The sequence below is a fragment of the Trachinotus anak genome, unplaced genomic scaffold (assembly GCF_046630095.1).
Source record: "Trachinotus anak isolate AG129_WGS33_773 ecotype Australia unplaced genomic scaffold, CSIRO_AGI_Tana_v1 ptg000011l, whole genome shotgun sequence".
Taxonomy (NCBI): Eukaryota; Metazoa; Chordata; class Actinopteri; order Carangiformes; family Carangidae; genus Trachinotus; species Trachinotus anak.
Window position 1 is genome coordinate 28,643,612 of NW_027273862.1, and position 26,527 is coordinate 28,670,138.

At 43.8% G+C, this 26,527-nt stretch overlaps 2 protein-coding genes and 1 long non-coding RNA gene across 11 annotated transcripts in view; 2 read left to right on the plus strand and 1 right to left on the minus strand.

Moving 5' to 3' along the window:
- tp53bp1 (tumor protein p53 binding protein, 1) overlaps positions 1 to 21,187 on the minus strand; it is a 26,480-nt gene extending 5,293 nt beyond the window's left edge. The window contains exons 1-23 of one of the 9 annotated variants that reach the window (XM_071489609.1): positions 21,057 to 21,187; positions 18,125 to 18,313; positions 17,131 to 17,218; positions 16,959 to 17,043; positions 16,810 to 16,877; positions 16,598 to 16,720; positions 15,090 to 15,153; positions 14,843 to 15,012; positions 13,357 to 13,483; positions 13,160 to 13,254; positions 12,883 to 13,070; positions 10,722 to 11,859; positions 9,078 to 9,194; positions 8,784 to 8,975; positions 8,612 to 8,678; positions 7,486 to 7,578; positions 5,207 to 5,486; positions 3,840 to 3,908; positions 3,602 to 3,754; positions 3,248 to 3,468; positions 2,770 to 2,940; positions 535 to 932; positions 161 to 352 (exon numbers count right to left, since the gene is read on the minus strand). In XM_071489609.1, coding sequence (XP_071345710.1) covers positions 161 to 352; positions 535 to 932; positions 2,770 to 2,940; positions 3,248 to 3,468; positions 3,602 to 3,754; positions 3,840 to 3,908; positions 5,207 to 5,486; positions 7,486 to 7,578; positions 8,612 to 8,678; positions 8,784 to 8,975; positions 9,078 to 9,194; positions 10,722 to 11,859; positions 12,883 to 13,070; positions 13,160 to 13,254; positions 13,357 to 13,483; positions 14,843 to 15,012; positions 15,090 to 15,153; positions 16,598 to 16,720; positions 16,810 to 16,877; positions 16,959 to 17,043; positions 17,131 to 17,218; positions 18,125 to 18,304 — 4,279 coding nt within the window. In that variant the 5' untranslated portion in view covers positions 18,305 to 18,313; positions 21,057 to 21,187. Of the gene's footprint in view, positions 1 to 160; positions 353 to 534; positions 933 to 2,769; positions 2,941 to 3,247; positions 3,469 to 3,601; positions 3,755 to 3,839; positions 3,909 to 5,206; positions 5,487 to 7,485; positions 7,579 to 8,611; positions 8,679 to 8,783; positions 8,976 to 9,077; positions 9,195 to 10,721; positions 11,860 to 12,882; positions 13,071 to 13,159; positions 13,255 to 13,356; positions 13,484 to 14,842; positions 15,013 to 15,089; positions 15,154 to 16,597; positions 16,721 to 16,809; positions 16,878 to 16,958; positions 17,044 to 17,130; positions 17,219 to 18,124; positions 18,774 to 21,056 lie in introns of those variants that run through there. The other 8 variants (XM_071489611.1, XM_071489610.1, XM_071489618.1 and 5 more) reach the window with 8 other exon arrangements.
- Positions 21,188 to 21,190: 3 nt separating this feature from the next.
- On the plus strand, positions 21,191 to 22,533 carry LOC139628188 (uncharacterized). The gene is made up of 2 exons (XR_011692706.1): positions 21,191 to 21,328; positions 22,151 to 22,533. It is a non-coding gene; the product is annotated as an uncharacterized lncRNA (long non-coding RNA).
- A 1,410-nt stretch (positions 22,534 to 23,943) lies between these two features.
- The window catches only part of map1aa (microtubule-associated protein 1Aa), a 41,839-nt gene continuing 39,255 nt past the window's right edge, over positions 23,944 to 26,527 (plus strand). The window contains exons 1-2 of the mRNA XM_071489637.1: positions 23,944 to 24,187; positions 25,652 to 25,753. Coding sequence (XP_071345738.1) covers positions 23,959 to 24,187; positions 25,652 to 25,753 — 331 coding nt within the window. The 5' untranslated portion in view covers positions 23,944 to 23,958. The remainder of the gene's footprint in view (positions 24,188 to 25,651; positions 25,754 to 26,527) is intronic.

Here is a 26,527-nt window from a genome sequence, read left to right on the forward strand (position 1 = left end):
ACCAGCTGCTGTTGCATGTCATCCCCCATCTCTCTCTCTCCATCAGGATACGACCTGATCAGAGGAACCCCCCCTCACTGGTCATCTCTTTGAAAATAAAGGTATTCCTAAATGATGTGTAAAGATCTGCATCTGTGTGTGTCCAGCTGTGTCGTCTCACCCAGACTGATGTCGGAGGCCTTGGCCAGGGGGGTGGAGGGCTCGTAGGGCCCGAGGCTGTGCTGCTCCCTCAGCTTGTTCCCCTGCTCCAGAGAGAGGATGACCGAGGTCCTGTTGTACCACTGCCTCTGGCCGTCCTTCTCCACACTGTAGAACAGCTCCTGGCCCTCTGTTTTATGGCCCCTCACAACACCTGCACACACGAGACACAGGATTCTTCAGATTTCAGTTTAGAGTCTAGTTATCAGACTATCAGTCTGTATAATTTACCCCTGAATGGTCCTGATAAACACTCTGAATATGTCAGTGCAGGAGAAACAATCTGTTCTCACTGCGCTCAGAGGTTGTTCTGTACCCCCCCCCCCCCCCCCCCACCTATGCTGAAGTACTCGTCCTCTAGCAGAGCGGTGACCTCCGTCTCCAGGGGGATGGGATCACACAGCAGGATGTCCTTCCCCACCACCTCGCACTCGTAGCCATCGTCGAATCTCAGGCGGAACCTGCCCTCCCCGGCGTCTTTGATGATGCGGCCTGAGTAGAAGTAGCCGTTGGACGACCACTTCGCCACCACCCGCAGGCCGACGAAGCTGCTGCCGGCCAGGCTGGCCTCCTCCGGCGACGACCTGAGGGAGTCGGAGTGGCTGGGGAGCTCGGCGTCTGTGGAGCCGATGGGGAAGCGCGGGGGGAGCATGCGGGTGTAGGGCTCGTCCTCGGAGGAGGAATGAGGCAGGCCATGAGCACCGAGTCTCTGTAAAGGGCCAGCGCCACCTCCCCTTGAAGAGAAACACGGGGTCTGATCAGATACTGACCGAGAACTCACTTTGTTCTCAACATCTGATCAAAGATGGAAGAAAATAGAAGCATTTGTTTTAAGTGGTTAAATTGCAGGTAATGTTTAATAATAATTGTGGACTGTTATTAATATTAATATTAATAAGTGAACTGTTCCTCTATTGTCTTCACTCACATGTAACTCTGTTAGAATCTGTGTTAGAGAGTTCTGTTTGTCAACTGGATTTCAATACATTCAATAAATATTCTTAATGAATACGCAAAAAAAAAAAAAAAAAATTAATGATTCAAGATTTCAGTTGGAATGATCACTGACTTTGATTTCCACTGCAAAAAATAAAAAATATATAAAAGTGATGGTGATGTAATTTTTCTTCGGTTTTCTACCAAACTAGCTGTTGTTCCTTTACATCTGGAGAATATGATCTATAGGCCGGAGCATCACAACGCTTCATTTATGGTCTGTTATGACACATTTTACCTTTATCAAAAAAAAAAAAAAAGTCTTAAGTGGAACAAAATGTATGAACAAAACATCATAGTTGTGCTGCTAGAGAACATTTGTTTCGTTGGATATTTTGAAGGTGATGCAAAATCTGAATGTGGGTGCTGCTGGTAAAGATCCTGCAGACAAGAAGATTCTGTTTTCTGCACAATTAAATTTAAGTATTTACAGTGGGAACTCTTTCATCCACTTAAATGTAGACCTAACGTATTAAAAAACAACGTTCATTGAGCAGCAGCTCAGCGCTCCAGACCAACTGGTCCAAACATCTGGATTTAGCAGCTTCACAGTAGAAGAGTTTGCAGCTGTGCATCTTTGTTTCAGGCTCTTTTCTCCAGCAACTGGAAGCTTTAACTGTTTAGTGATGTTCTAGATAAAAAGCAAAATATGTGAACATTTGCAAAGTGTTTGTGTGGTTTATGTTTTTTTTTGTTTCTTTTAGAGCAATACTGTGCTGCTGTAGATGAAATAGTGTGGAAGTAATAGAAGATGAAATAGTTGGTTTATCATTTTAATACCAAAATGTGAAGTGAAGTCAGAAGTTGCCGACTCTCAGTCATGAGTTTCTCTTATGGTGTTGATTATTATTAGAAATGAGGTCAAGAGCTGCACATGGTTTGAGTTTTTATGTGACTTCAGGACATGTCTGTAAGCTGCAGTAATGTGTGAGGATCTAAAGGCTGTTTGCTGTTGGTTATAATAAAAGCTGATGTGCATCTTGACCAATCTGTGTTCATTTCTCTGTCTCTGTTGTTGTTCCATAAAGAGATTATTCTGACTCTGTATTGTTGGGACATGGAATGATTACACTGGCTAACAGTTTCGGCTGAAAATCCACCACTAGAGTTACTGATTCAGAACTCATTTGGACAAATTTGGAAACATTATTTTGAAATTTGAATATTTGACTTTACTTTTTTAGACATTACTAAGGAAACGACTGATAACTGATTAGAAAATCATTTATCAAGAAAAAGTGCCAAACACTTACTGGCTCCAGCTTCTCGAATGTGAAAATGTTCGGCTCTTCTCTGTTTTATAATCACTGTGAACTGATTCTCTTTGGGTTGTGGACACACACCTCAAACAATCTCACTATTTTAATACATTTCATAGACAATAGACAAAAAGATTAATCAATCATTCTAAATAAATCACTGACAGATTCATAGATGATTAAAATATTTATTAGTTGCAGCTGAGCGAGGAGATTAGTGAAAAGAGGAAAGTGGAGTGTTACTGGAGAAACTGCAGTAGTGTGTGTCTATCAGGTGGTTTGTTAACGTGCAGGGCGAGCCTCAGGGAGGACTCACCTGGACAGGGAGGAGCGGGACGGAGGTCGGCCCCTTCTAGCCCTTCCTCTGGGAGTCAGTGGGACGAAGGCCCGGGACCCCAGGGTGCCGTAGCCTCTGCCCTTTGTGATCACTGACCCTGCCCTCTGACCCCTGTGACCCCTCTGTTGATGCCCACCTCCCCTCCTGGGACTGCAGACACACAGAGGGGACGAACGGAGCCCGTCAGGTTGCACAGGCACTGATCTGGGGATGCTCTTTGAATCAAAAGCCACCCCGCTGAGGGGTGGGGGGTGCGGGGGGGCTACTGACCCCAGATTCATGCCTGGAAGCAACTTGTACCTGAAGCAGGCAGGCGTCAGTGAATCACTGAGAAATGATGGTGTTAGAGTTAAAGTCACAGAGGAGGAGTCAGCATGCGACACAGACAGGTGAAGCAGAGAGACATGGACAGGACTGAAGAGACAGTGAGGAGCGGACTGACGGGGGGAGGCGGTACCTGATGGACCGGGCCCCTCGGCTGGGCGGCATGATGAAGTCCGGCCTGCTGAAGCCCGTGCTGCTACTGGTTCCTCCTGAACTGTGCTGCAGGCTGGAGGCTTTGGACGACAGGGAGCTGATGTCCCCCAGGTCACCAGAGGTCACGGAGCTGCTGCCCGTGCGGCACGGGGAGATGTCGCTGTCCAACACGTGGCAGTCCACCACTGGCTCCTCGCTCTCCTGGTAACATCAGAGAAGATGAGTGAGGCTCATGTTGCTGGAGCCACAGAGACGCTGAACATCTTCACCTTCGACCTGTGATGCTGTTCTGAGCGCAGAGGCCTGTCGGTCAGACACAGAATCTGCTGGTTACCTCGGTGACTTTGCGCTCCACCTCTTTGCCGTCCTCATAATACACATCTGTGATGATGCGCGTGATGGTGGTCCGCACTTCCTGGATGGTACGCACGTGTCTGCAGTGGGAGGGGCCTGCGGTTCTTCTGAAGGACGGAGACTCTGGTTCACCCTGCGAGACAAAGCGGACGAGCATGAGTCAGACGATACTCACAGACATGAGCTGTAACTCATGTTATACGCCTGCCTCTCCTCACCCTGCCGGCTGGGGAGCGCAGCCCCGGGGCGTCAAAGCTGGTCTGCTGGGAGACTGTCCGCTGCCGGAGCTGAGACACACAGGACAGAGTGATCAACACCACTGGGACATGTCCTCAGATTAAAGCTCGACACCTCAGACTGAGTCTCATTTCTTATCTGAACCACACACTTTGGGTTTGTTTGTTTGTTTCCAGTAGAGCGCTGCAGGGACGGCGTATTTTTGTCAGCCAACCTGGATGTTAGCGTCACCCTGGTTTCCTCAACAAAAATCAGATCTGTGTTTATAACACTGACACATTTTGTTAATCTTCACTAATAAATGATTTTTGAAGCCTAAATACAATCAGCAGCAGTAAAAAGCTAATGTTAACTGTAAACCAACTACACCACGGTCACATGACTTCACCGCCACCGCCGTCATCAACCTGTAGTTTGATTCAGCTCTGAGCTCTTCTATAAAAGCCTTTCCTCTGACAAAGTTAGTAACAGTTTGTAAAAAACACAGCGAGGCTGTAAAGATGGACCGGTGAGTAGATCGGTTTTCATGTTGGACTGATGACGTTTAACGTCCTCGACAACCTGTCGTCTCATTTAGCCACTTGTTAGCAACCGGTCTTTTTTTAAAAGACGTAAAAGCTTAAAAGAAGCTTACTGAGATATTTACTGACATATTTCATGATGGAGAATAAAATGTGAAACTATTTTGTGCTTGTTCTAACCACAGACCTTATTCAAGTCATCTAACCAAAAACCCAGAGACTTCACGACAAGGGAACAGGAAGTGCTAACATGCTAACTAATCTCCAGGTTCTAGGCCTCAGGAGCTTTATTACAGATGAAAACTAACTCTCATTTCTACTGAATTTAAATGAACCTAAAGCTGCTGACACATACCTGTGATGTCAAATGTGATGTGATATCTTCAAGTTAATGTTACGCCCTCTAACTTTATCAGAAACTCTGGTGATGTCAGTACACACCTGAGAACATGTTCAAAAGTCAAAATCAAAAAAAATCTTTAATTTTAATTAAATAATGAAACATGTGAGTCTGTTTCATGACCTGCAGTCACTTCTACATGAGATTTGTTAAAGCAGATTCTATCATGTAAATTTGATTTGTTAGACATTTATTCGTTCAAAAAGTCAATTTGCTAAGATCAATTTATTTCCTGTGATGAAACTGTGGAGACAAAGTGATCGCTGTGTCACATGACTTTAGTGTCAGTCCACTGTCTGTCTGCCTGTTCACAGTCAGACTAGTGTGTTGAATAGGCTTTTACAATGATCCACACACAGCCTCTGCCCTGGCACTGCTCTAACCCTCTGTGCTGTGGTGAGCACAGGGTGTGGACAGTGAGACAAACCTTGCTGGACGGACTGGAGGTGACGGTGTTGTCAGAGTTCTGCTGTGAGACCACCCTGTGCCTGGCGTCTGTCCTGCTTGGGGTGTGAGGCTCTGAAACGCCGGGCGGTGCTCGCCTCTCCTCAGACGGCCCAGCGGGGGTGGGAGTATTTACGGGCTTCTGCTGCTGCGGCGCTGCCAATATTTCCTGCTGTGAAGGCTCTGATTGGCTGTTAGGGAGGCTGTTGCATCCACCTGAGGACGCCTGGGAGCTTCTCTGTGGCGAGCCGAACAGCTCCCCCCTGCAGGGACGTTAACATGTACAGATGTTGTGACAAAAATACAGAGTCAATAACAGAATCTACTCAAAGCGTAAATTCAGCTGCAGGAGCCCTGATTGGCCGCCTCAACCAAAATTATCATCATGCCACAGAATGAACCGAGTTATCCACAACTCATTATAATTATATTCATCTTTATCAGAAGTATTTTCAAACAGCATCTGTTCTTTTACAAGAGCAGTGGTTGATCCATCCATCACAGTGTCTCACAAAATGAATTCAACTGTCCCGAACGGATCAAAGCAGAGGAGAATTAGAGCTGAGGGACCAGTGTGATTCACAGGAGTGTTTGTCTGACAGCGTCGTTAGGAGAGTGGGAGGTGGTGGAGCTGCAACCAACAGTTTCTGCAACTTCCTGAAATTAATAATCGGTCTCTGACATCCATTTGATGCAGTGACTGAGGGGGTGCAGATGTAAGAGAGGAAGCAGGGTTAGGATTCTCTCTCAAACTCTCTTTTTCTGCTCTTTGCACAGTTATTTCTATCGGTTTTCGTTCTGAATGTCTTTCAGGAGAGTCTGTCTGAAATATCTGCTGTTATATCTGGAATGAAAACGATTATCGTGTCTCGCTTCGCTCTGTGATGATGATCAGTCATTCAGAGCAGCTATAACCTCCAGACGTGGTAACTCTGCCTTTACACTGATGAAAGTCAAATCTGCTGAAGATCAGCTGATGCTGAGCCTTTAAAACACCACTGTACAGAGGACAAACCATCCACCTAGGCACCAACATGGCTGACACCACCCTCTGGACCAACCTTACATTTTTGCCACACTCATGAGAACGTAAAGCTAAATAAACTTATTAGCATCATCACTTTTGTTTACACTGTTCTCTCGGCCACTTACTGCAAGAAACAAGAGAATTCAGCCACTGCAGACTTTATGTAAGACGACCTCACTTTGCAAAAGCGTGAGGACAAAACTACACCTTCCCGCTCAGCACGTCCCGAGAGAATAAGCACATGGTGCAAAAAATAACAGTCCCACCTCCAGCATCCAAAAGTAGGTCTCACACATACAGAGTGTGGCAGCCAAAGCAAGACCTATTTCTGTCTACTGAAATACATTACAACAGGGAAATCTATTCATACTCCCCAGGTCGAAGGGACAAGTGAGGCTCCAGCACATCAGCAGGGAGAAACTCAACATGAGCATAAAGTGTAAACTACAAACCACACAGATACAATTTCCCTCTTTAATTTTACACAACTGTGGCACGTTTTAAATTAGTGAGGGTGAAGTCACAGTTTTTCAAATCCTACACATCAGGGCTGAACAATTCATCACAATGTGGCCAAGTGCAACATCCAAATCACAGGAGCTGCAGTTTTTTCCACAAAGGTAAAATGTGTCACGGCGAGTCAGCATGAGCGAAGCACTGTGCCCTGCTCCAAAACCCTGAGGGAACATCCAACATTCACGTCATTATTTTTATGCATATATATATATTTCTATATTTTTCAGCGAAACAAAATGCAAAAATAACTCAAATATAACTGACATATCAATCACAATATCTGTCACATGGGGGTTAGAAAGCCAACAAAAGCGGGGCGACTCTGCTGTGAGCACATGACAGACTGTTCCCTCCGCTACCTTTGTGTCTGTTGTGTATTACATACAGTGTCGTAGGGTCAGACACACACACACACACACACAAAATGGGAACATTAGGTTAAAACGTGGGTGGAATCAGGTGTGAAGTTTCTGCCCCAGTCTGATGGTTCAGGGGCAGAAAACAGAAACAGAAAACAGGGGCAGGATTCAGATGAGAAACTGCAGAGGAGCTGGAAGAAAAGTCGTCGGTGCAGCTGTGACAGAGAAGGTTTCATCCATCACAACCACAACTTAACCAGTTTTCTGGAGGTGTCACAAAGTGAGAGAAACACACCAGGCTTCATGAGATTACATCACATTTGACATCGCTATGGTAGCTGCACTCAGGAACGTGCTCACCTGACAGGTGTAGAGTTGTCTGCAGGCTGGCTGTCCTCCTCTGCCTCCTGCTGTCTGTGCACCTGTCTGACTCGACTGAACACCGACGGGCTGCTGAGACATCAAACATGAGCTCTGTTAGACTTTTATTTCTGTTGCCAGCTTCTGCAAAGTGACTGAATAACTCACTGACACAGAAAACTGCAAGAACGAGGGGTCTGACAGTAGATGGTAGATGATGACGTCCACAGACGTGCATCAACAACTATCATAATGAACTCTGTGCGTCTGTGCATATTTTAGAAAATAAAATGACTGTCTATGGGCTGAGAATGTAGAAAAGCTCAGTTAGGACAGTTAAAACTGAACAACTGAACAAAATTCAAAGTGAGAGTTGAGAAAATTATACTAATAAAGTAATAGATCAGCTGCAGCTTAAGCTGTGAGCGATTTACAGTGGGTGGGGGGTGGGTTTTTTTAATTTTTATTTTAATCACAGAACTGTGAAACACCACTCAGGTAACTTTTTTAAACGCAATCACTGGTGTCTGGGATAAAAACTCACTGAAGATGTCATCACTTCATTATCATCTTCACAAGCCCTTAGATCCTCGACAGCAGGGCTTCTAAATATTGCAAATGTCAACCAAAATAAATAAAACTGGGGATCCAACTGTGAAACAACCTCGCAGGAAATATTAGAGGGGCGAACTGAGAGGACATTTTCGACCTTTCAATTTAGCTTTTAATTAGCTCTATTTTATTTTATTCTATTATTATAATTATTATTATTGTTATTATTTTGTTCTTTTTCTTTTCTTAAATGATTTCCCTGTTTTAACTCCCTGTCTATTTTGTATTTGCCAGCACTCTGAGTTGCATTCTGTGTATGAAAAGTGCTAAAATAAATTAAAATAAATGAAGTTTATCCCTATAATTATCATCATTATTATTATTATTATTATTATTATTATATTATCATATTATCATCATCATTCCTGATTCTGAGACGGTCGTTTGTCAACAGCTGCTGCATCAGTGCAGAGGACAGTTAATGCTGAAGCCGTTCAGCTACTTTTCATTCACTCAATGGAAAAGCTGTAACACACTTAGGAGTGCAGTTAATAAAGAGAGAGCAGAAAGTTACCTGGTTACAGCCTTGGAAACGGTGGTAACCTTGACGACAGATTCATCCTCCTCTGATAGCGCTGGCTCTGGTGGAAAGAAATAGATTACTGAGAGGGTGATGAGAGCAGCAGCGTCTCCATGGATACCGCCTTGTCACTCCACACGCTCTGTGTTTAGCCTGAAGCTCTTACTCTGAAGGCTGAAGCGCTCCGAGTTGCCCTCTTCAACGGGGGTCACCAGCTTCATCCTCAAACTCAGCTTCCCGTCCCCCTTCTCCGTGGTGTCCTCTCCGCTTTCCCCGGACACGATGTCGCTGGCAGCCATCGCCACGTCTGCGGAGACGTCACCCACCATGTCGGACTTTTCAGAGAAGGAAGTGATCTCTGGAGAAAAAGGAAAAACAACGATGGAGTTAGAGTCTGATCACGTGACGCTGCTTGAGATTAAGTAGAGAAGTTTGCTGTGCAACTCAAGTTTGAACCCACCAATGGGAGTGCTGTGTCTCAGCGTCTGCTTCAGCTGGTTGATCAGAGGGGGTGTGGCCCCGACAGCAGGACCAATCAGCTCCCCTTCCTTGGGAAGAGTGAAGTGGAAGGAAATTTCTGTGGTAGAAAAGCATCACTGGAATCAGATTTGATTCATTTCAGTACATTCAGTAAATCCTCAGGAACTAACAGAGATTTATACACAACATTATGAATTTATGCCACAACTGAATGACAATATTCATTTTACAACCTATTTTGGAAGCACAACAATGGTGCTACAGCAAAGTATGATGGGATATCGAGCAGTTCTTTAAAAGAAGATTCTGCTTTATGACAACTTGGGTCTTATTTTTGTAGTTTGTTTATCGTTTCATTGGTAGTGACGAGGCTGAATTCACCAACTGCTGAGTCAGGAGACAAGAAACACGAGGCATCAGGAGATCAGAGAGATTTTATAAAAACCCACAGGTGAGTATTTGGAGGTGAAGATGAGGACGAACAGTAACATTATCTCTGACCTGTTGTATTTAACACAGCTGTTCACAGTTCTCCTGTGTAATGAGGGATTATTATTACTTACAGATTAGTAAAAGCTTTTAATACCACATCTGAGCTTTCAGCCACTGAGTTCACTCAACAGTGGCTGTGACATTTTTCTTGAGACCCCTTAATATGAAGCAATATTTCCTCGTGTCCCTGTCACAGGTTGGGTCTCCACACTTTGAACTGTTCAGTTCAAGGGTAATTCTCTCTTAACGGTTTCATTAAAATCAGTTTAGAGACCTGAAGGGACACAACTAAAGACGGAGGAATGAAGCACAGGTAAGACAGGGTTCCCGCTCTTTTTTTAGAGATCATGTTCCAGGACCTTTCCCGTGATGATCCAGCTCATACGACAGGAAGGAATCAAGCCACCGATGTGTTCCTGTGAGTGGACGTCTGGTTTAGAATAAGTGCAGTGCAGTTTATACTTACCTATGAAATAATCTCTTACGTGTGTAATTATGATTAACATTATCAACCCCGCTGTCCATTTATTATTATCCAACTCTCAGCAATGAGCCAACACACATTTGAAACCTTTGCTCCACCAGAAGTGAATCACAAACCTTCAACTTCAGCCACTGAACCAAACGTGCTCACACATTCTCCCACAGTTTAAAACAAGGAGGGAAGAAAACTAATTAAAAACTATATAAATAAACCTCATAAAAACAACCACAGTCAGCAGCCGACAGTGATTTATGACTGAAAGGATAATGTAGTTCACATTCCTCAGACTTTAAATCATCCAACCTGCAGCGTGTGATGTGACTTCAGGGTGCGTTCACGGCATTGCCGAACAAAAATAGCAGCCTTTTCAAAATACTGTGGTCCATAAACTAACCTACCACATCAACATCATCCTGAACATAACTTAATAATAATAATAATTTTCCAGGACATTTTACTTTTTCTCTCATTTTCCATTTTTTTAAATTAAACTAGAAAACGGATTTTCAACAAGAGACAAGAGAATTTCAACAAAAATAAGTTTTTGTTTCGTTTTTTCCTTCCTGGACAATTATCTCATGAGGCCCTGAATGGGTCCTGATCCCCTGGTTGGGAACCACTACCTTTAACCAAGTTTACCCAGCTTACCTCCAGAGCTATCACTGAGGCTCTTGTCTTTGAGCCCCTCCGGTTCAGGCCCCGCCCTCTCAGTCTGGGAGAGCCTATCAGGAGCCACGTTCGCCTCCTTCACCTGAGCCTGGGACTCGTGGCCGTTGGTGGAGGCAGAGACGGTGTCTCTGATTGGCTGGGAGCTGTTGGTCTTTGACTGTGGCGTCACGTCTTTCTTCGGGATCTGGGAGTCTCTCTCGCTGTCCGTCACCACGATGACGCTGTCCGCTCCACCGTCCTGACTGTCCTCCTCCATGGGCTCAGGAGACAACAGCTGGCTCTGGGAGAGAGCCAGAGCCATTCCTGAAGCCCCGCCTCCCCCATCACCCTCCTGCTCCTCCTCCTCCATCACCACCTCTTCCTCCTCTACTTCTCCATGCTCACGCTCATCCATCATGTCTTTATCAGTCTGGCTGTTGCCAACCGTTCCACACTGCTGCGACCCCGGTTCTACGGACTGACTCTTCTCAGTTCCTCCTCCTCCTCTTACATCCACAGCAGAAGTCTGAGAGATCGTGGACTGCAAGGGCAGGCTGCGGGGCGCCGTGTCTGAGGGAGTCTCCTGCACACAGCTGTTAACAGTCAGATCAGAGGAATCGAGCTTTGGTTGAGAGCAGGACACCACGTCAGCGGCGCTCGCCTCTTTGCAGTCACTCTTACTGTCTTTTACATTCACATTTTCTACATTCAGACAAGTCGCTGTCTTTTTGTGCACTTCGGACTTTTGCGACAGATTGGCCTGATCAGGCTTGGCACATTCGCTGTGCTGCTTTGGTGATTCAGCAGAGATGGAAGCTTTTGAACTCGTGGCGGTTTGTGATTCTGAGGGGGCGCCGTTGCTCTCACTCCTCTGATCACAGCGTGAAATCACTGAGTCGCTGGTGTCTACGCCGAGCGGCTCTTCCAACTCCTCAATCTGTGTGGCCTGACTGTCCTCTTCAATCTGTTCTGAGGTCTGCCGAGCTGGACTACTGCTCTCCGTGTTCACAGAGAGCTGCAAAGGCAAACTGAAAGGAGCCGACTCCAGATGTTGAGACGGCGTCTCACGGGGCAACGATGCAGACTTCTTATCCGACTGCTGTGGCGCCTCCTGGCTCTGCGTTGGGACAAACACGTCCTGAGAAAACAGAGACAGCGACACATTTGATATATTCCAGACCTGGGCTGCAGCTAAAGATCTTTTTGGGTAGAATTGCAACCCACAATCAGAGCTGCGAGTATCCCCACAGATTTAGTTGAATTCATGTGCTCACATGATTAATTGTGGATACGGTTGCCTGGACACAAGGCCTGTGCTAAACTTAGAAATGTCTGCATCCTGTTTCCGCTCAGATTTTATTGTGAAAGTCCTGAGCAGAAGTTGTGATTTGTATCTTGCCTTCTCTATCAATCACACTTTTTGCTTAGTTCATATGGAGTGTTCGTTTGGACAGCGCTGTTATTGAATTATGAATTTATATATGCAAGTGTACATTTTTTAGTTCGCTCTGGTTTGTCCTGCTTCATGTTTCCACTGAGGCTGCAGAGCAGAACGACGACCGCTGTCTCCAGCTGCAGTTAGCGAGCTAGCTGGTTAACAGTTAACAGTGGGTCTGTACGATTCATCTGAAAAGTAGATCATATGCCAAAGTAACCTCGTCCACCTGCAGCTGCAACTAAATATAATTTTCATCATAGCTATACCTGCTGATTATTTATCAGAATTGATTAATTACAGATATTGTGCTTTGAAAAATAACTGATATTTTGAGGAGCTTTATCCGGTGAACATGTGGCAATTTGATAAATGACTCAAAATATTTATCATTTATCAAAAGCGTTGACAATCAATTTACAGTCAGTCAAAACAAATAAGGGCAGAAGCAAAAACCAGGCAGTCAGCAGAATGACAGACTATTAATCAACAACACTTTATCATTTATGAAACGTTTCCAAACACTTTCTGTTTCCAGCTTCACAAACATGAGGATTGAATATCTGTGATTTCAAACTGTTGAACTCTGGGAAATTGTGATGGCCATGATATTTTAAACTATCTAAAAAAATATTATCAACAAAATTAATCATGAGAAAAATGTGTTGCATCTCTAAACCTAATCAATAAATGACTGATTAAAGTAAAGAAGAATGAAGCACATACATGAGAGAACTCTGGCTGGGAGGGTAAAGAGATATTACGCTCCAACACAAAACCAGGGGAATTCTGGGATATCGGCGTAGAGGCAGATGGGTGTGGCTTAGAGGCGGCCTCCGTTTCCATTGGCTGTTCCTCCCTCTCTGCTGCTGGATCTTCTGGGGGCAATGACGTGTCCATTGGTTCATCAGCACCTGATGGAGCAAACCAGTTTTAGCTCTTCTCACCAGGCGACTTGCTCTCAAAGTGAAATTCTGATGTTCGTGTGGGTTTGGTCGTTTACCGTGTTCGTTCTCCGGTCCGGTCGGCGAGCTCGGGACAATTAAAGGGGCGGTGGTATCGCTGTCTTGTGTTGGCGCGACGTAGTCCACCGAACTCCTGGAAAAAAGGGGACAAGAGATGAAAATCATGTAATTGACTGGGCTGTTCGGTGTGTGGATGGATGGATGTGTGAAGTAAACAAGGACTCTGGGGACTTACTGGGACAGACTTTCCTGCACCAGCGTTCCCTGTCCAGAGAGATGCAGCAGGCGCAGGGTGTGGGCGGGCGTCGGGGTGGGGTGGCCCTGCTGCTCTGGCTCAGACACTGTGCTGTCTACTGCAGCACCTGAGGGCAGCACAGAGGTAACACCTTACTACAGTCCAGGTTTAGATGACTATAAGCCACTGGCTGGTTGTAAAAGACAGATTATGAAAAACTGAACTGACAACAACACACTCCTGTCAGCAGTGACCCTCAGAACAAACACAGGTTTCAGCCACTTTTAAATCACATCAACGCCTACCACACACTGTAAGTAAGACCTGGGGGTAACTTTTACATCTAGTATGGAGCAGGTGTAAGTTGGTTAGTAAGTCAGACTAGTATCTGTGGTAATAATAACAGGAAAATATTGACACAACTAAGATGGTAGCTCGTCTAGTTCACAGAAGAAATAACAAAAGTCATTAAGATGAGAAAGGGTCGGACAAGCCCACTGGTCTGGCTCAGAGTGAGCTGATAGAGACGTTTGACTGCGGGTTAATGGAGGAGCCGTCCGCCGTCCTACAGGAGATTCTGTTCAAACTGAGCCTTTTAAAATACTGTGGCTGATATGATCAGTGTCCATCGGACAGCTGCACCTCGGGCTCTGACAGGAGTGTCCTCGACCTTACACATTACACCCAGTGTGTACAACTCTATACATTTTCTCACTTCGTTAAAATTCATTTTCCTTTTCCAACACGTGAGAAGGTAGAAGTAAGAGTGAAGCGTGTTGCTTAGCAACAATGACCGTTTCACAGGTATTCACGTGAACACGCATCATAAGACCAGGTGCAGCTACGACCTCGGTCAGTCAGGTCAGGTGGAGCTAAGACCTGGAGGAGAGAGTGAAGACTGTTTACGCCCAGCTGCACCACCCTGCTCCAGATGTTGAAGCTTCCCCTCAGAATCTAAACCCTGGAAATCTTTTCAAATCTCATTATTCACACAAATAAAAGCATGTCAGTGATTTCTTATCTCAAGTAAATCTCATTAATTTTATCATAATGAAAAGAGTTAATATCCAGTAAATGTGTAGAACGTAGGTGAACAGCAGCATGATCCTGTAAGTTCTCGTGTGTGTGTGTGTGTGTGTGTGTGTACTTGTACTTGCTACATAGTAAGGACCAAAGAAAGTATTTTACTAACAGAGTGAGGACATTTTGGGAAAGTGAGGACATTTTGGCCGGTCCTCACTTTTTGAGACACCTTCAAATCACATTTTGAGGCTTAAGACTTGGTTTTAGAGTTATGGTTGGAATTAGGTTTAGGTCAGGGTCAGGGTCAGGGTCAGGCTCTCAGTTGTGATGGTTAGGGTTAGGGTAAGGGGCTAGGGAATGTATTATGTCAATGAGTGTCCTCACAAAGATGGAAGTACAAGTATGTGTGTGTGTGTGTGTGTGTGTGTGTGTGTGTGTGTGTGCCACATGTGTATGAGCGCACCTGTCTTGTCAGCATCGAACAGGTCCTCCTGTGAGGACAGGATCTCACAGTCCTGCTGGTCCTGCTCACCAGAGGCGTGGAAGCCCTGCGAGTGCAGCAGAGCCTGGACGCTCAGCTGCCTGCCCGACTGACCCGGAGAGTCCAGTGAGCTGCTGGAGCTCACCTCAGATCTGGAGACGGAGGAAAACAAACCATTAAAACCAGATTAGCACGCGCATCTCCAGCGAATACAGAATGTAGAACAGACCTGTACCTCACAGACTTGTTGTCCTGACTTGCTGAAGTCCTGGAGCTGACGTTCTGCTCTGCTGCTGAAGAAAAGCAGGTAGAGATTAGACCGACTCTTTAAAAGATCAGCAGCTGCAGAGCTACATGTCGGTATGAATACTGTGATCAGGTACCGGATAATGAACTGTGGCACCCAGTGGGATTACAATTTATCTGCTCTAACCCCCACACACACACACACACCGTACATGTGCACATTTTACCAGCAGCACCACAGTCACAAGTGAAGCCCTGAGTGGTTCACTTGGAGCAGCCAGGAATTTGTTGCTGTGCCAGAGGATATTTTAATTCTGTTTATCCTTCATTTATGCATCATGAGCTGATGAAAGTTATCAGAAGGTTGCAAAGCCGAGTGTAAGTGACACCATGATGCACTGGAGAGGTGAGAAAGTGAAAGAAAAAACACACTTAATGCCTCAGTAACCACCTTTAGTGATCCTCATTATAGAGAATCTATGTCTGCTGAGCTCAACTGGTGGGATGGAAGATATTCTACCATTTGGTGCTTTTAGTGATAATGATGATGATGATGATGATGGTGGTGGAGAGCACTCTCTAAAATGTCGCTCCAAAATCTCACATTAATTGAACTCAGCTGAGATCTGGGCCCTTAAGTTAAGATTTTCCTCAAAGCCTGAGTTAAGGTTTCCTTAGAATAAAAACAGTTACACAAAACACAAGATTTCTCCATGTTTCCTTAAAATTTTCACTTAAGTATTTAAGGTTTTCCCCTTATCTCCTTAGTCTTACACTTAAGGAATTACTTAAAGTCAGTTAAATCGTTGAACAAAAGAACTCTTCCCTTCTGTTCCCTTCAGAGCAACAGGAGGATGAGAGAGCGTCACGCTCCTTTAATGCTACCAGCTTCCCAAAAGTGATAACCAGTATCACAAGTGCTAATGCCAGCAAACAAAGGGTCTCCGTGGAAACAGTACAATTTTACCGCTGTAAAACCTCTTACACTGCTACAAATTACTTAACTTTTTTTCTTAACTAAGAAAACCCTTAAAGGATTCTTTGTAACACCCTTAAGTAACTCCCTCAGCTAAGGAGAAATTAAACCTTAAGTGTTTTACTTAAAAGTAGGAAACTTAAGGTGTTTTGCCACTGGTGACTGTGGCGGCCACAGCGCAGGATTCACAGCATCTTCATCAAACCACTGAGTAACCACTTGTGTCCAATATGAAAGTGTCTCCATGTTTTTGTTTCTCTTCTCGTCTGCCAGAGATTCTCCTTTGATCTGTCACTCGTCAACAGACTCTAACTGAATTTCTCAAATGAGCCCAGCACCAGGCCCAGTGACTGCAGCAGCCCTATAAATGTGGAAATCATCCGAGATGTGCAGATCACGTTCTCTATATCAGTTCAAATGAGATTAGAGGAAAACAAAGACACAAGAAATGACCATGAAATACAAAAGGGAATTTAAAAAAAAAAGACGCAACATCTACAAATAAGTCTTCATACCTGATTTGCTGCATCTCTCACTGTCTGACTGAGGGACCATGTCGTCCTCCTGACTGTTCACCTGTTCACCTCGCAGATCCTGAGTCTGAGAAAGCTCCAGGAAACCAAACTGAGAGGTTCCCTCTGAAACACACACACACAGATGTTGTTACACTTAGAAACACATGTGGTGATATTTCATGCTCTAACTGTTCTAATGATCTAAATCCTACCTTCAGACTGAATGCAGTGTGTGGTAGAATCAGCTCCAGAGTCCATATCGGTGTCCTCTGGTGCACACCTGAAACAACAGGAACCAGAGGGACGTCACTTTATCGCTCTCTGCACCTGAGCAGCATCGATCTGCAGAAATGACACATACTTCCTCTTGTTTGCAGAAGGGCAGATGTCTAGAAGTTGACTCTCCTCCTGGAACGCTGAACTCGAGTTGGCTGCTGTGAGAATCCCTAAAAAAAGAAAACAGCAATGTTTTTTTTCTTTTTCTTTTGTTTTTTTTAATAGATCTGTATAAGATCTGTTAGAAAAGCACTGACCAGGTTCAGCCAGGCTGTTGCTCTGGGAGCTCTCTGATTGGCTGTCAGTCTGAGAGCATCTGCTTCCTAGTGGTGAGGATATCAGCTCCTGGGAAAGAAAGAAAATACTTCAGTTGTTTCACAGAGCAACAAACTGTCCTACAAAAGACATGTCTGGTTGTGTTTATGTTCTTGTGACCAAAAGAAGGGAAGAAAGTTTAGAAAGATACACAGACACACTCTCACAGACACAGATCTAATAACAAATGAGAGAAGCTTTGGTTTCCTCACCGACACGAGGAAAAAGACCTAAATTTCAAAGCTGATGAGCAAAAAGTCCCAAAGATTCAGAAATGGCTGCAAGATCTGGCCATCTGGGGTGAGCACTGCCACCTCACAGCACAGCAAGATGGTCTGAACCGCCAGCCAGCTCAGGCCTCCCCGTTTGGAGTTTGCATGTTCCCACCCCCCCCTACTCAAAAGACAAGTGGGTTAGGTGAACTGGGACCTCAAAAGTGCCCATAGGTCTAAACCTGAGTGTGAATACTCGCCTATCTAGATATGTTAGCGCTGTAATGGACTGGCAGCCTGTAAACATGTAAAACATCAAGAAGAAAGGCAACCTGTCCGAAGTGAAGCCTGCCTCTCGTCCAGTCTCTGCAAGTGGCCCTGAACGGTGAGTGGGATGGAGGGAGCGGGGGGGGGGGTTGGACGGACGGAGGGAGAAGGAAGGAAGGAAGGAAGGGGCAAAGAGCACTTTTGCTTTTGATAGGTGAAGTTCATGTTGCCGATCCTGGTGTTCTTTATACTTGGGTCGTGTTTTGGCTGCAGGACTTCACCTGCTCTGGTGTATTTCTGTCGTGTCGATAATCAATACATTTGTTTGTCTCATTGTGCGTCCAACATACTGTAAATCAAATCGTGCTTCACCTGGCTCATAATCCTAAAAGCAGGAAGTGTAAACAAAGAAAAGCATCGGAAGTTAGTCACTCGGTAGGAGAAGTCTGCAGCTTACCAGAACCGGGCTGCGGGCGGTGGGCTGCAGGCTGGACAGGCGACGGGCCAACAGAGCTCGGTAGCTGCTCTCGGGATCGTCCTCCAGAGCGACGCTGTCCGGCTGAGAGTCCTCCACGATCAGACACGGGTTCTCGGGCTGAGGCAGGCTGGAATCCAGTTCGCTTCCACCGGGATCCATGAGGTCAGGCTGAGGACAGGAGCCGGGCTGTTGTTAGCTATCCGAGCAGCGCGGCGGGTCATTGTTATCGCACACTACCCGGCGGTAGCATGTTAGCGGTAGCATGTTAGCAGTAGCATGTTAGCTGGAGCAGCTAGCGGACGGTGCTCCGCCCATCAACAACAGAAGTCGCTGCCCACCTCAGAGCCGCGTGCTCGAAGGACACGTCCCCACACACACGGAGACGTGCGGGTTTAAAGGCCGGTGATTACAAAAGTCTCAATTCACGCATGAATTCTTCCAGATTCTTTGTGTTTTCTGTAGAAAACTTAAACACCGGATCCGGCGCGGCTCCGCTTCTCGCGGCAAAACTTCCCAGACGCGATCTGATTGGTCCATATCGGACGATGACGTCTCGCCTGATCGCTGGTTAGTTTTATGGTTGCAGGACCTTTTTAATTTGTTGTTTATTTGATATTTGGTGTATTTCCTCACAGTTAAATATTGGTTTTATATTTTAGTGTTACTTATTTATATATTTCATATAACTTAGAATGACGAAAACACCTTGTATCTAACTATTACTTGTATAGTATTTTCTTAATTTCATTAAATATCAGTATTTTGTCATTTCAAATACTATGTAGATGCTTTGGCCAACAAGAAATAAAATAAATATTTGTTTTGTTTGATACATTTTCATATATATGTCTTACATTTGGTCTGCAATCCTTTTGAAAGTTATTCAAATGAATTAATAGCCTTTTAACTATCATGGGCTTATGACCTATTGGTAAATTAGATGCAACAAGTTCCATGTTTTCATTTATCGCATGTGCAGTAGATGCTCTCTGTTGTAATAAAATCTTAAACTGCCTCTTGGCTCCCCACTTTATTTTTCTTATCTTTATTCTCCATGTTGCTGTTCCTCTTTCTTTTATCACACCTGTTTATTCTATTCTGGATTACGTGCATAGTACCAGAGCTTTTAATGACTTCAGTTTTGTTGTTTTGTTTTTTTTATATAAGACGCCCCAAAGTTTTACATGTTATAGTGAGCAGTTTCACACGCTGTAATGATAAATCATATGAAAGAGAGAAATCTAGGCCACCGCATCCCACAGTGGGATCTCAGAGACCTTCATGGGTCCTTGAGGCGCTTCCAGGGACTCCAGCTAAATGATATGTAGGTTAACTTTTTCACTATCATTTCCCTCAGCTTGAAGAGTCACTGAGTGTGTGTGCACGTTTTTCTTTCCCCCTGCTGTTACACCCTGCACACCTCCTGCATATGCCCAGCTATCTGATTCTATGTTTTAATCACCAGTGAGGCTAATTTCAAACAGAAAGGGGAGTCTTGCAACAAAGTCACTGCATAAACATGAGGTGTACTGTATGTGCACCTGGGCCACTCTTTATATGAACTACAACACTGACTGACAGATTTATATAGGGTCTACACGCTCTACTTGTCTGTCACAGTTTCAGAAGTGTAGAATACCCTCCTCTTCTCTACCTGCGTGGAGGTCATACCAGATATGAATCTCTCAGCACCTGTGAGTGTGACTGATTCTGAGAGATTAAAACATCCAACAAGCACAGGTTAGATTGGATGCATTTCCCAATGAGCTTTTAATGGTGTATTATGGGCTCACAGTTTTGAAGATTAACAGGCGGCCTTTCACACACGAACATTACTTTATCTTCATCGTTTGACAGGCACAGTTTCCATGGAGACACCACATTTCCTGTAACACAGCAGTCTATGCAAATACAGATCACAGAGGTAGCCTGTTATTAGCAGACAACGTATAAATCACTTGACTGATTGAAGCTTGCTGGTGAAGTGAGTTGCTGCTCAGCAAGTCTTCAACATCTGATCTGAAAATCTCAGTAACGCTGTGCAGGATTTAAAGAAAAAAAAATCAGACCATGCTGGTTGGTTGTCTCCTCACCTCAGAGATGAGCCATGTTCTTAGAGTCAAGAACACCTTGAGGCTGTCATCACAGGTACAGATGCTTAGCAGCGAAGTCTAGCTACCTGCTGTATGAATATATTTTAAAGGGGCTTTAGAAGGATGCTGAAATGATATCCTGTGAGAAATATCATGGCCACAGTGATGACAGCACAAGAGATTAAATACCATGATGCAGAAGGACAGTTTCTCTGCAGCTGTGTGCAGAACCCAGATCTGAATGATTTCAGCACACTGAGGCTCCTCTCTGTGCAACCTGTTTGTGTGTTTGATGCCTCTGGGTCTATTTCTATTCTGCTCCAAGTCAGCTGAAGGTGCATCCTGCCAGACAGCGACCATGGGCCTGACCACAGATCCGGCTTACAGGAAAGCAGCAGCAGCAGCAGGGACATCACTGACCGGCATTTCAGTGTGGAAACACCAAGGTGGAGACATCCTTACCGGCAACAATGCAATAATGAACACCTGCTTCTGCTAAATAGCCAGATATAGAGGCTGCATTCATGAACACTAACACGGGGAGCATCATTTGGATGGATGCTGTGGACCCGGAGCCGACCTCACACCGACTGGCACCGCAAAGTTCAGCGTTACGTCGTCGTGTCTGCAGGTCGGGCTGACACCCACATTAAGAAATGCGCAGCCACTGCCCAAAATGTCTAATCTGAGCCACCTCTGCTGGAGCGGCCGCGCACTCAGACACACACCGGAGCATCTGCTGCTGAGTGCGCGCTCCCGACCACCCGCTCTGTATCTCTATTTCACCGCAATGAAAAAAGAAACATGAAGAGTTTTACCTTAGAAATCAATATGTCTGCTCTTGGCTGTTCCCAATTTGTTTCACTGTCCCGTTGCTTGCAATAATAACGCGTCCAACATCGCTCAGTCCTCCCTTGCCTCTGTTTTGCTGAGAGTCAGGGTGTGGAATACACACGCATGGCACGTAAAGATGCTCAGGCATCTTTTAATGTAGATACCATGCTCATCTCCTCCAGGACCCAGACTCAGCGTGCTCACAAAGACCAGCATCAGGATGAGATTCATCTGGAAGAACAAACATCTCACTCCGGTATTTTTCCAGATACCAAACCGTACTTCAAGATAACTTTTAAACCAAGCCGATAAAATGTCATCTGATGTACTTTTAATGTGTCATATGTGATTGGATCAAATTAAATGGAAACATAGGAAATTATTGCGCTTGCAATCGGTCATTCAGCTATTTCCAAAGAACAGCTCGTCTCTATTAAAGCCAAATTTATTCCCCGGTTACATTTAACCCGACTTAACCTTTGCAGATGCAATAGTTCAGTAATAATTTATACCAACACTTTCTATTGTGCTGGAACATGTAAATGTAAATGTGGGAGATGAATCAAGCCAGAAAGGATAAAAAAAAATCATTTGTGTTTATAAACCAACAAACTGAATAAATATGAATAATAATCTATGACCACTTTAATAAAAGAAACAGTTTTTTGAAGACTTTTGTAAACAATTAACTTAAGTAACAGTTAAAACTGTCTGTTCAGTGGATTTTCTTTTATTAAGCCATAGCTGTAAAACATGATTATATGTTAATACAACACACATAAAGATTTGTAATGAATGTACATTGGTGCTTCATTAACCTATAAGATAATGCATTTGTCAGTCTAATCATTAAATTTTCATAGGGTCACATTCCATGATAATCATTTTTATTGTTACCCTCATTTTCTTTGTTAATTTCTCATTTCATATTCTTTAACAATTACATTCAAAACTCAAAAACACAAAAATTCTACTCTATAATAATGTTTCCTCAGCATTTTTAAAGGAAGTTGATTTCATCTGCTGTCAGATTGTTTGAAATTATTGAAATTATTTATCTGTAATTGTGTTCCTGTAGCTGTCCCTGCTTCCAGCAGAGGTCAGCAGACGCTCTGGAGCGTCTGTGGCTGGAGTGCTGACTCACTCCTGGTCACACACATCATCCTGAGGAGGGAGATTTTCACAGAGAAGAAGCCAAATTAAAGCCCACAGTCATCCATCACCACAGCAGGAGATGTCAGTGCACATCGGCCACAGCCTCTGCAACGTGCAGTACACGTGAAGAGGAACCAGCTCTGAAATGGACAGAATGACCCATTAAATAAAAGACACAAATGATTGAGAGTACAACATACAGCATGTTTTCCCATTAGAGTGACATTTTAGGAGGATTTTCTCTTTTAAAATAAGACATTTTAATCACATTTATCTTATAAGAATAAAAAGAAGCTGATAATTCTGTATGGTGTTGAATTCTCGTTCTGCAGGAGATAAAGCAGATTATCAAGTAGCAACAGGTTCATGCAGAAATGCTCCAAACACACTGTATTAGCAGGAAGAAAGATGAAAACAGAAGAGTTAACTACAATAAATAATATAACCACCTTCAATCTCATTCTACATCAGAGTCCACAGAGAGATCAGTCTCACTGACAATGGTAACATGCTGATGTTTAACAACCATATTAACCACTTTAAGATTTGTAAAATAGGAGTAAACACATGCAGCTGAGACTGATGGGAACAATATTAGTTTTGCAGGTATTTCATCACAAAATCAGTCAGTTTTCATCCTCTGTTGACCTTCAATGTTTGTACCAAATTTCATGTCATCCAATAATTACTAAGTGGTGGACTGAGCAAATCTTTTCATTCTCTTCAAATGAATATGTGTTTTACCTTATTTCACAAATAAGTATTCAAATCACCTCCTATGAGAAATGTAATGTTGACCAACTTTCCCTCAGACCCTTTAGACAGTCACCTTCTCATTTCATCATTAAAATCTATCAGTGAATATTTAACATTTTTGAATATTCAGTATATAACACATTCCAAGTTTATCGTAAAAGCTTGTTTTTACCACAGATGTTTTAAGATAAAAACATCTGTTGTTGGTCCTGTGGTCCTACTGCATGTACACATGTCCTGAGACCTTTATAGCCCAGTTTGTTTTGAACATAATTACAACTTGCAGCTTTTGTGTTGCAGAATGAGCTTATTCAAATGTCTCAAAGCCTAAAATAACAGTTTTCCTCTGCTGACTGTGAGCCTTTGTTGTCACTGTTACTCTGCACAGATGAGGCATTGTTTTTCCTCATGATGGGAACAAAGAGCTGTCAGTTTAGTAACCAAGGCACATTGCCTGGTACTTGCAGTGACACTGATATAAATAGAACCTTTGTGCACCACAAACATCTTATTTTCAGCCTCTTTTGTCTGACAGTAGAGTTCAATATCAGGGCGATACGATGGAAACTGTAAGTGACACCGGTTACACTCAGTCACCTCCAAAAATGATCTTTAAAAAGAATAAGCTGTAGGTGCTCACTGAGAAGTGTATGAATGTTTTCACACCTTCAGAAACTAGAAAATAATTTATCAGTGACATCGTTTGTATATTAACATCTTCACTGTTTTCTTCATCACCATCCCTCTCACCATCGTCCCTACCAGTGATAGTGTGTTTCAGCAGTGTCATATAGGAAATATGATCAACATAAATTCTCATATCCCTCTCTTCCTTTTGTCCAATAATACACCGTGACATCAAATAGCCACATAACCTGCGGACCAATCACGTATGTACCGTGCTTGGAGTCACGCCCACCACTCCTCCCCTCCTCATCCTGCATTGTCATGGTGCATGCTCCGGATGCAGTTGTCATGGAGATGGAAAAGGGCTCAGTGTCCACTGGTGGCACTGTTACCATGGAGATCCCCATCGCAGCAGCTGCCTCAGTGGAGCGAGCGGAGCCGGAGGAGTCTGTTCAGCACCATGGACAGCACCACGCCGGAGCTGCATTCCAGCACAGAAACTATCGAATGCTGATCGTGATCGGAGAGATTTCCACCAGCCATCACCTCGACGCTGCCAGGACACAGATCACACAAGGTAGGTCAGCGGAGGAGCGGTCAGACGCCCAGAGGCTGCAGGGAGCAACTTCTACATCTGAGCAGAGAAAAAGACAATGTGTTAAATTAAACTGTCAGAAAAAGTTCTTTTAGGTGAATTTAGGTATCTGTAAGTTTGAATTTTGTCACATAAAAACCTGAAGTCACTCTTTCAATATTTGTAAAACGCGGAGGTTTCAATCCCTGACACTTAAGCTGTTTCTGTGAGATAGAGGAATACGTATTACTACACTGATCCTTCACTGAATCAAATCTACAACCATCATCAGGTAAAAACACTCGGTCCAGCTACAAGTCCTGATTTCAACATGTTACTGCAGTAGAAGTACAGAAGTATTATCAGCAGTATTATTATCATTATACAGAATGGGTCCTTTAAATTTGATATTTTCTATATTGCTTAATAAATTGTTACTGATTAATACATGTAAGCTGCATTTTTTTGTTGTAGTTTGTGTATGTGTAGCCAGTTCTAGGTACTTTACACACATTAGGCAGTTTAATTATATACTATTTATCATATTTGATAAAATCATCATGTTTTGCATGAAAAAATGTATATAATAATAATAATAGTCTGAAAATAAACTATACTGACACTCAGTACAGCAAATACTTTTACCAAGGCTAAACAACCCCAATAAGTTCTACAGATTCATAGACCTCAACATGTCTGATATTTTTACCTCAAGAGCCAAACATTATTTCTCAAGATGCCTGATCTTGCAACGTCAAACAACATGATTAAAAATTAATAGATAAAAAATCCTGGATCTGCCGCATCTGCACCAAAATTTACTGGGTTCCTCTCTGGTCCATGTGACCATGAGTGTCAAATAAATGCAGTGAGGTAAAAAGTAGAATATTTCTCTCTGATATGTAGTGAAGTTAAAGTATCATGTTGACTTAAAATGTGTATTTAAGTGCAGCACTGGAGTAGATGTACTTGGTTACAAGTCCCCCGACATTCCCCAACATGTTTTTGGATATCTGTAAATATGTATTCCTAAAAAATAAAAACATAAAGAATTCTCCATGTGTAAAATGCTGTGTGTTGCTGAACACTGCATGTTCCCTCCATCAGACACTTCCACTGAGTTATTTCACCAGTTTAATGTGAATTTCAGGCCCTGTGGAGATAGATGAGTGTTGGTTTAGACACGAGGTCAGACTGCTGTTGTTGCTTTAATTTACTTACTATTAACTGAGGATAATGTGGTATTCAAGATAAAAGGAAAACAAGTCACAACTCCCATTTACCTACTGTACAAATGCACAATATTTAATCAGTTTTTTTAATGTTACATACAATGACAGAGGAACTCAGATACTGACTAAATTAAAATGATTTCACTTTTAGGCCATAGGTGTCTGTCAGCTGATTCTGTTGTGTATGTCCCACTTTTCACAAAGGCAACAGCTCATGTTCTTCTTGTTTTCACAGGTTTGCGCTCCTGGAGTGTCGATCTCACTGTTTGTGACCTGAACAAAGAGCTGCAGCTGTTTGAGGCCAGACACACCGCTCAGTTTTCAGCAGAGGTCAAAGGTCAGTCTGAGTTCATCAAATTTTGTAGACTACGCTGAAACTTGCAGCAGTTGTTTTCCAGTGAGTACAGGTGTTTGTGCAACACATGTCTACGACCATTGATCTATTTTTGTTGCGTGGAGGCAATAATTACCAGCTCTCAGCAGTGATGGTATCAGAGTCTGTACCTGGAGGGATTTAATATGTTGCTCCCTGACGTCTTATCGTCCAAGCCTGTCCCCCTGCAGCCAGTCTGACACACAGGAGATCAGATTGTATTCAGAGTGTGACAACATCCCCTTTCTCCTCTGCATCTTGATTGTCCCCCTTTTCTCCACACATGCACTGAATGATGTCTGGGGAGCTGGAGACGGTACAGCCTCTATTGATCGGACTCTCATATGCAGGCTGCATGTCAGGGTGGAATCAATGAGGACCGAATGTGAGAGTCAACACTATCTGTCGGGGGAATATAAGATCAGGCTCCGCAGTGAAGAGTGAATGGAGCCGGTATTCATGTCAGTGTGTCTGCTCTCTGGATCAGTATTTACAAAGAAAACACTTGTGCCATCTGCATTTATAATAACTGCGGCATATTCAGCGTTTACTGTAGCTCAGCGGGGTCAGATAAGCAGCTCAGAAGAAAGAGAGGACGTACTGAGCTGAATAAAGGGAACTGAGTGTTCACTGAGCTGTGAGCAAGGACTTGTAAAAAGCAGTTAGATCTTGGTGCACGTCTTTCCTCCCACACAGGTCTTTGGCTGCTGGTGTAAAGAGGAGGAATACGTGCATCTG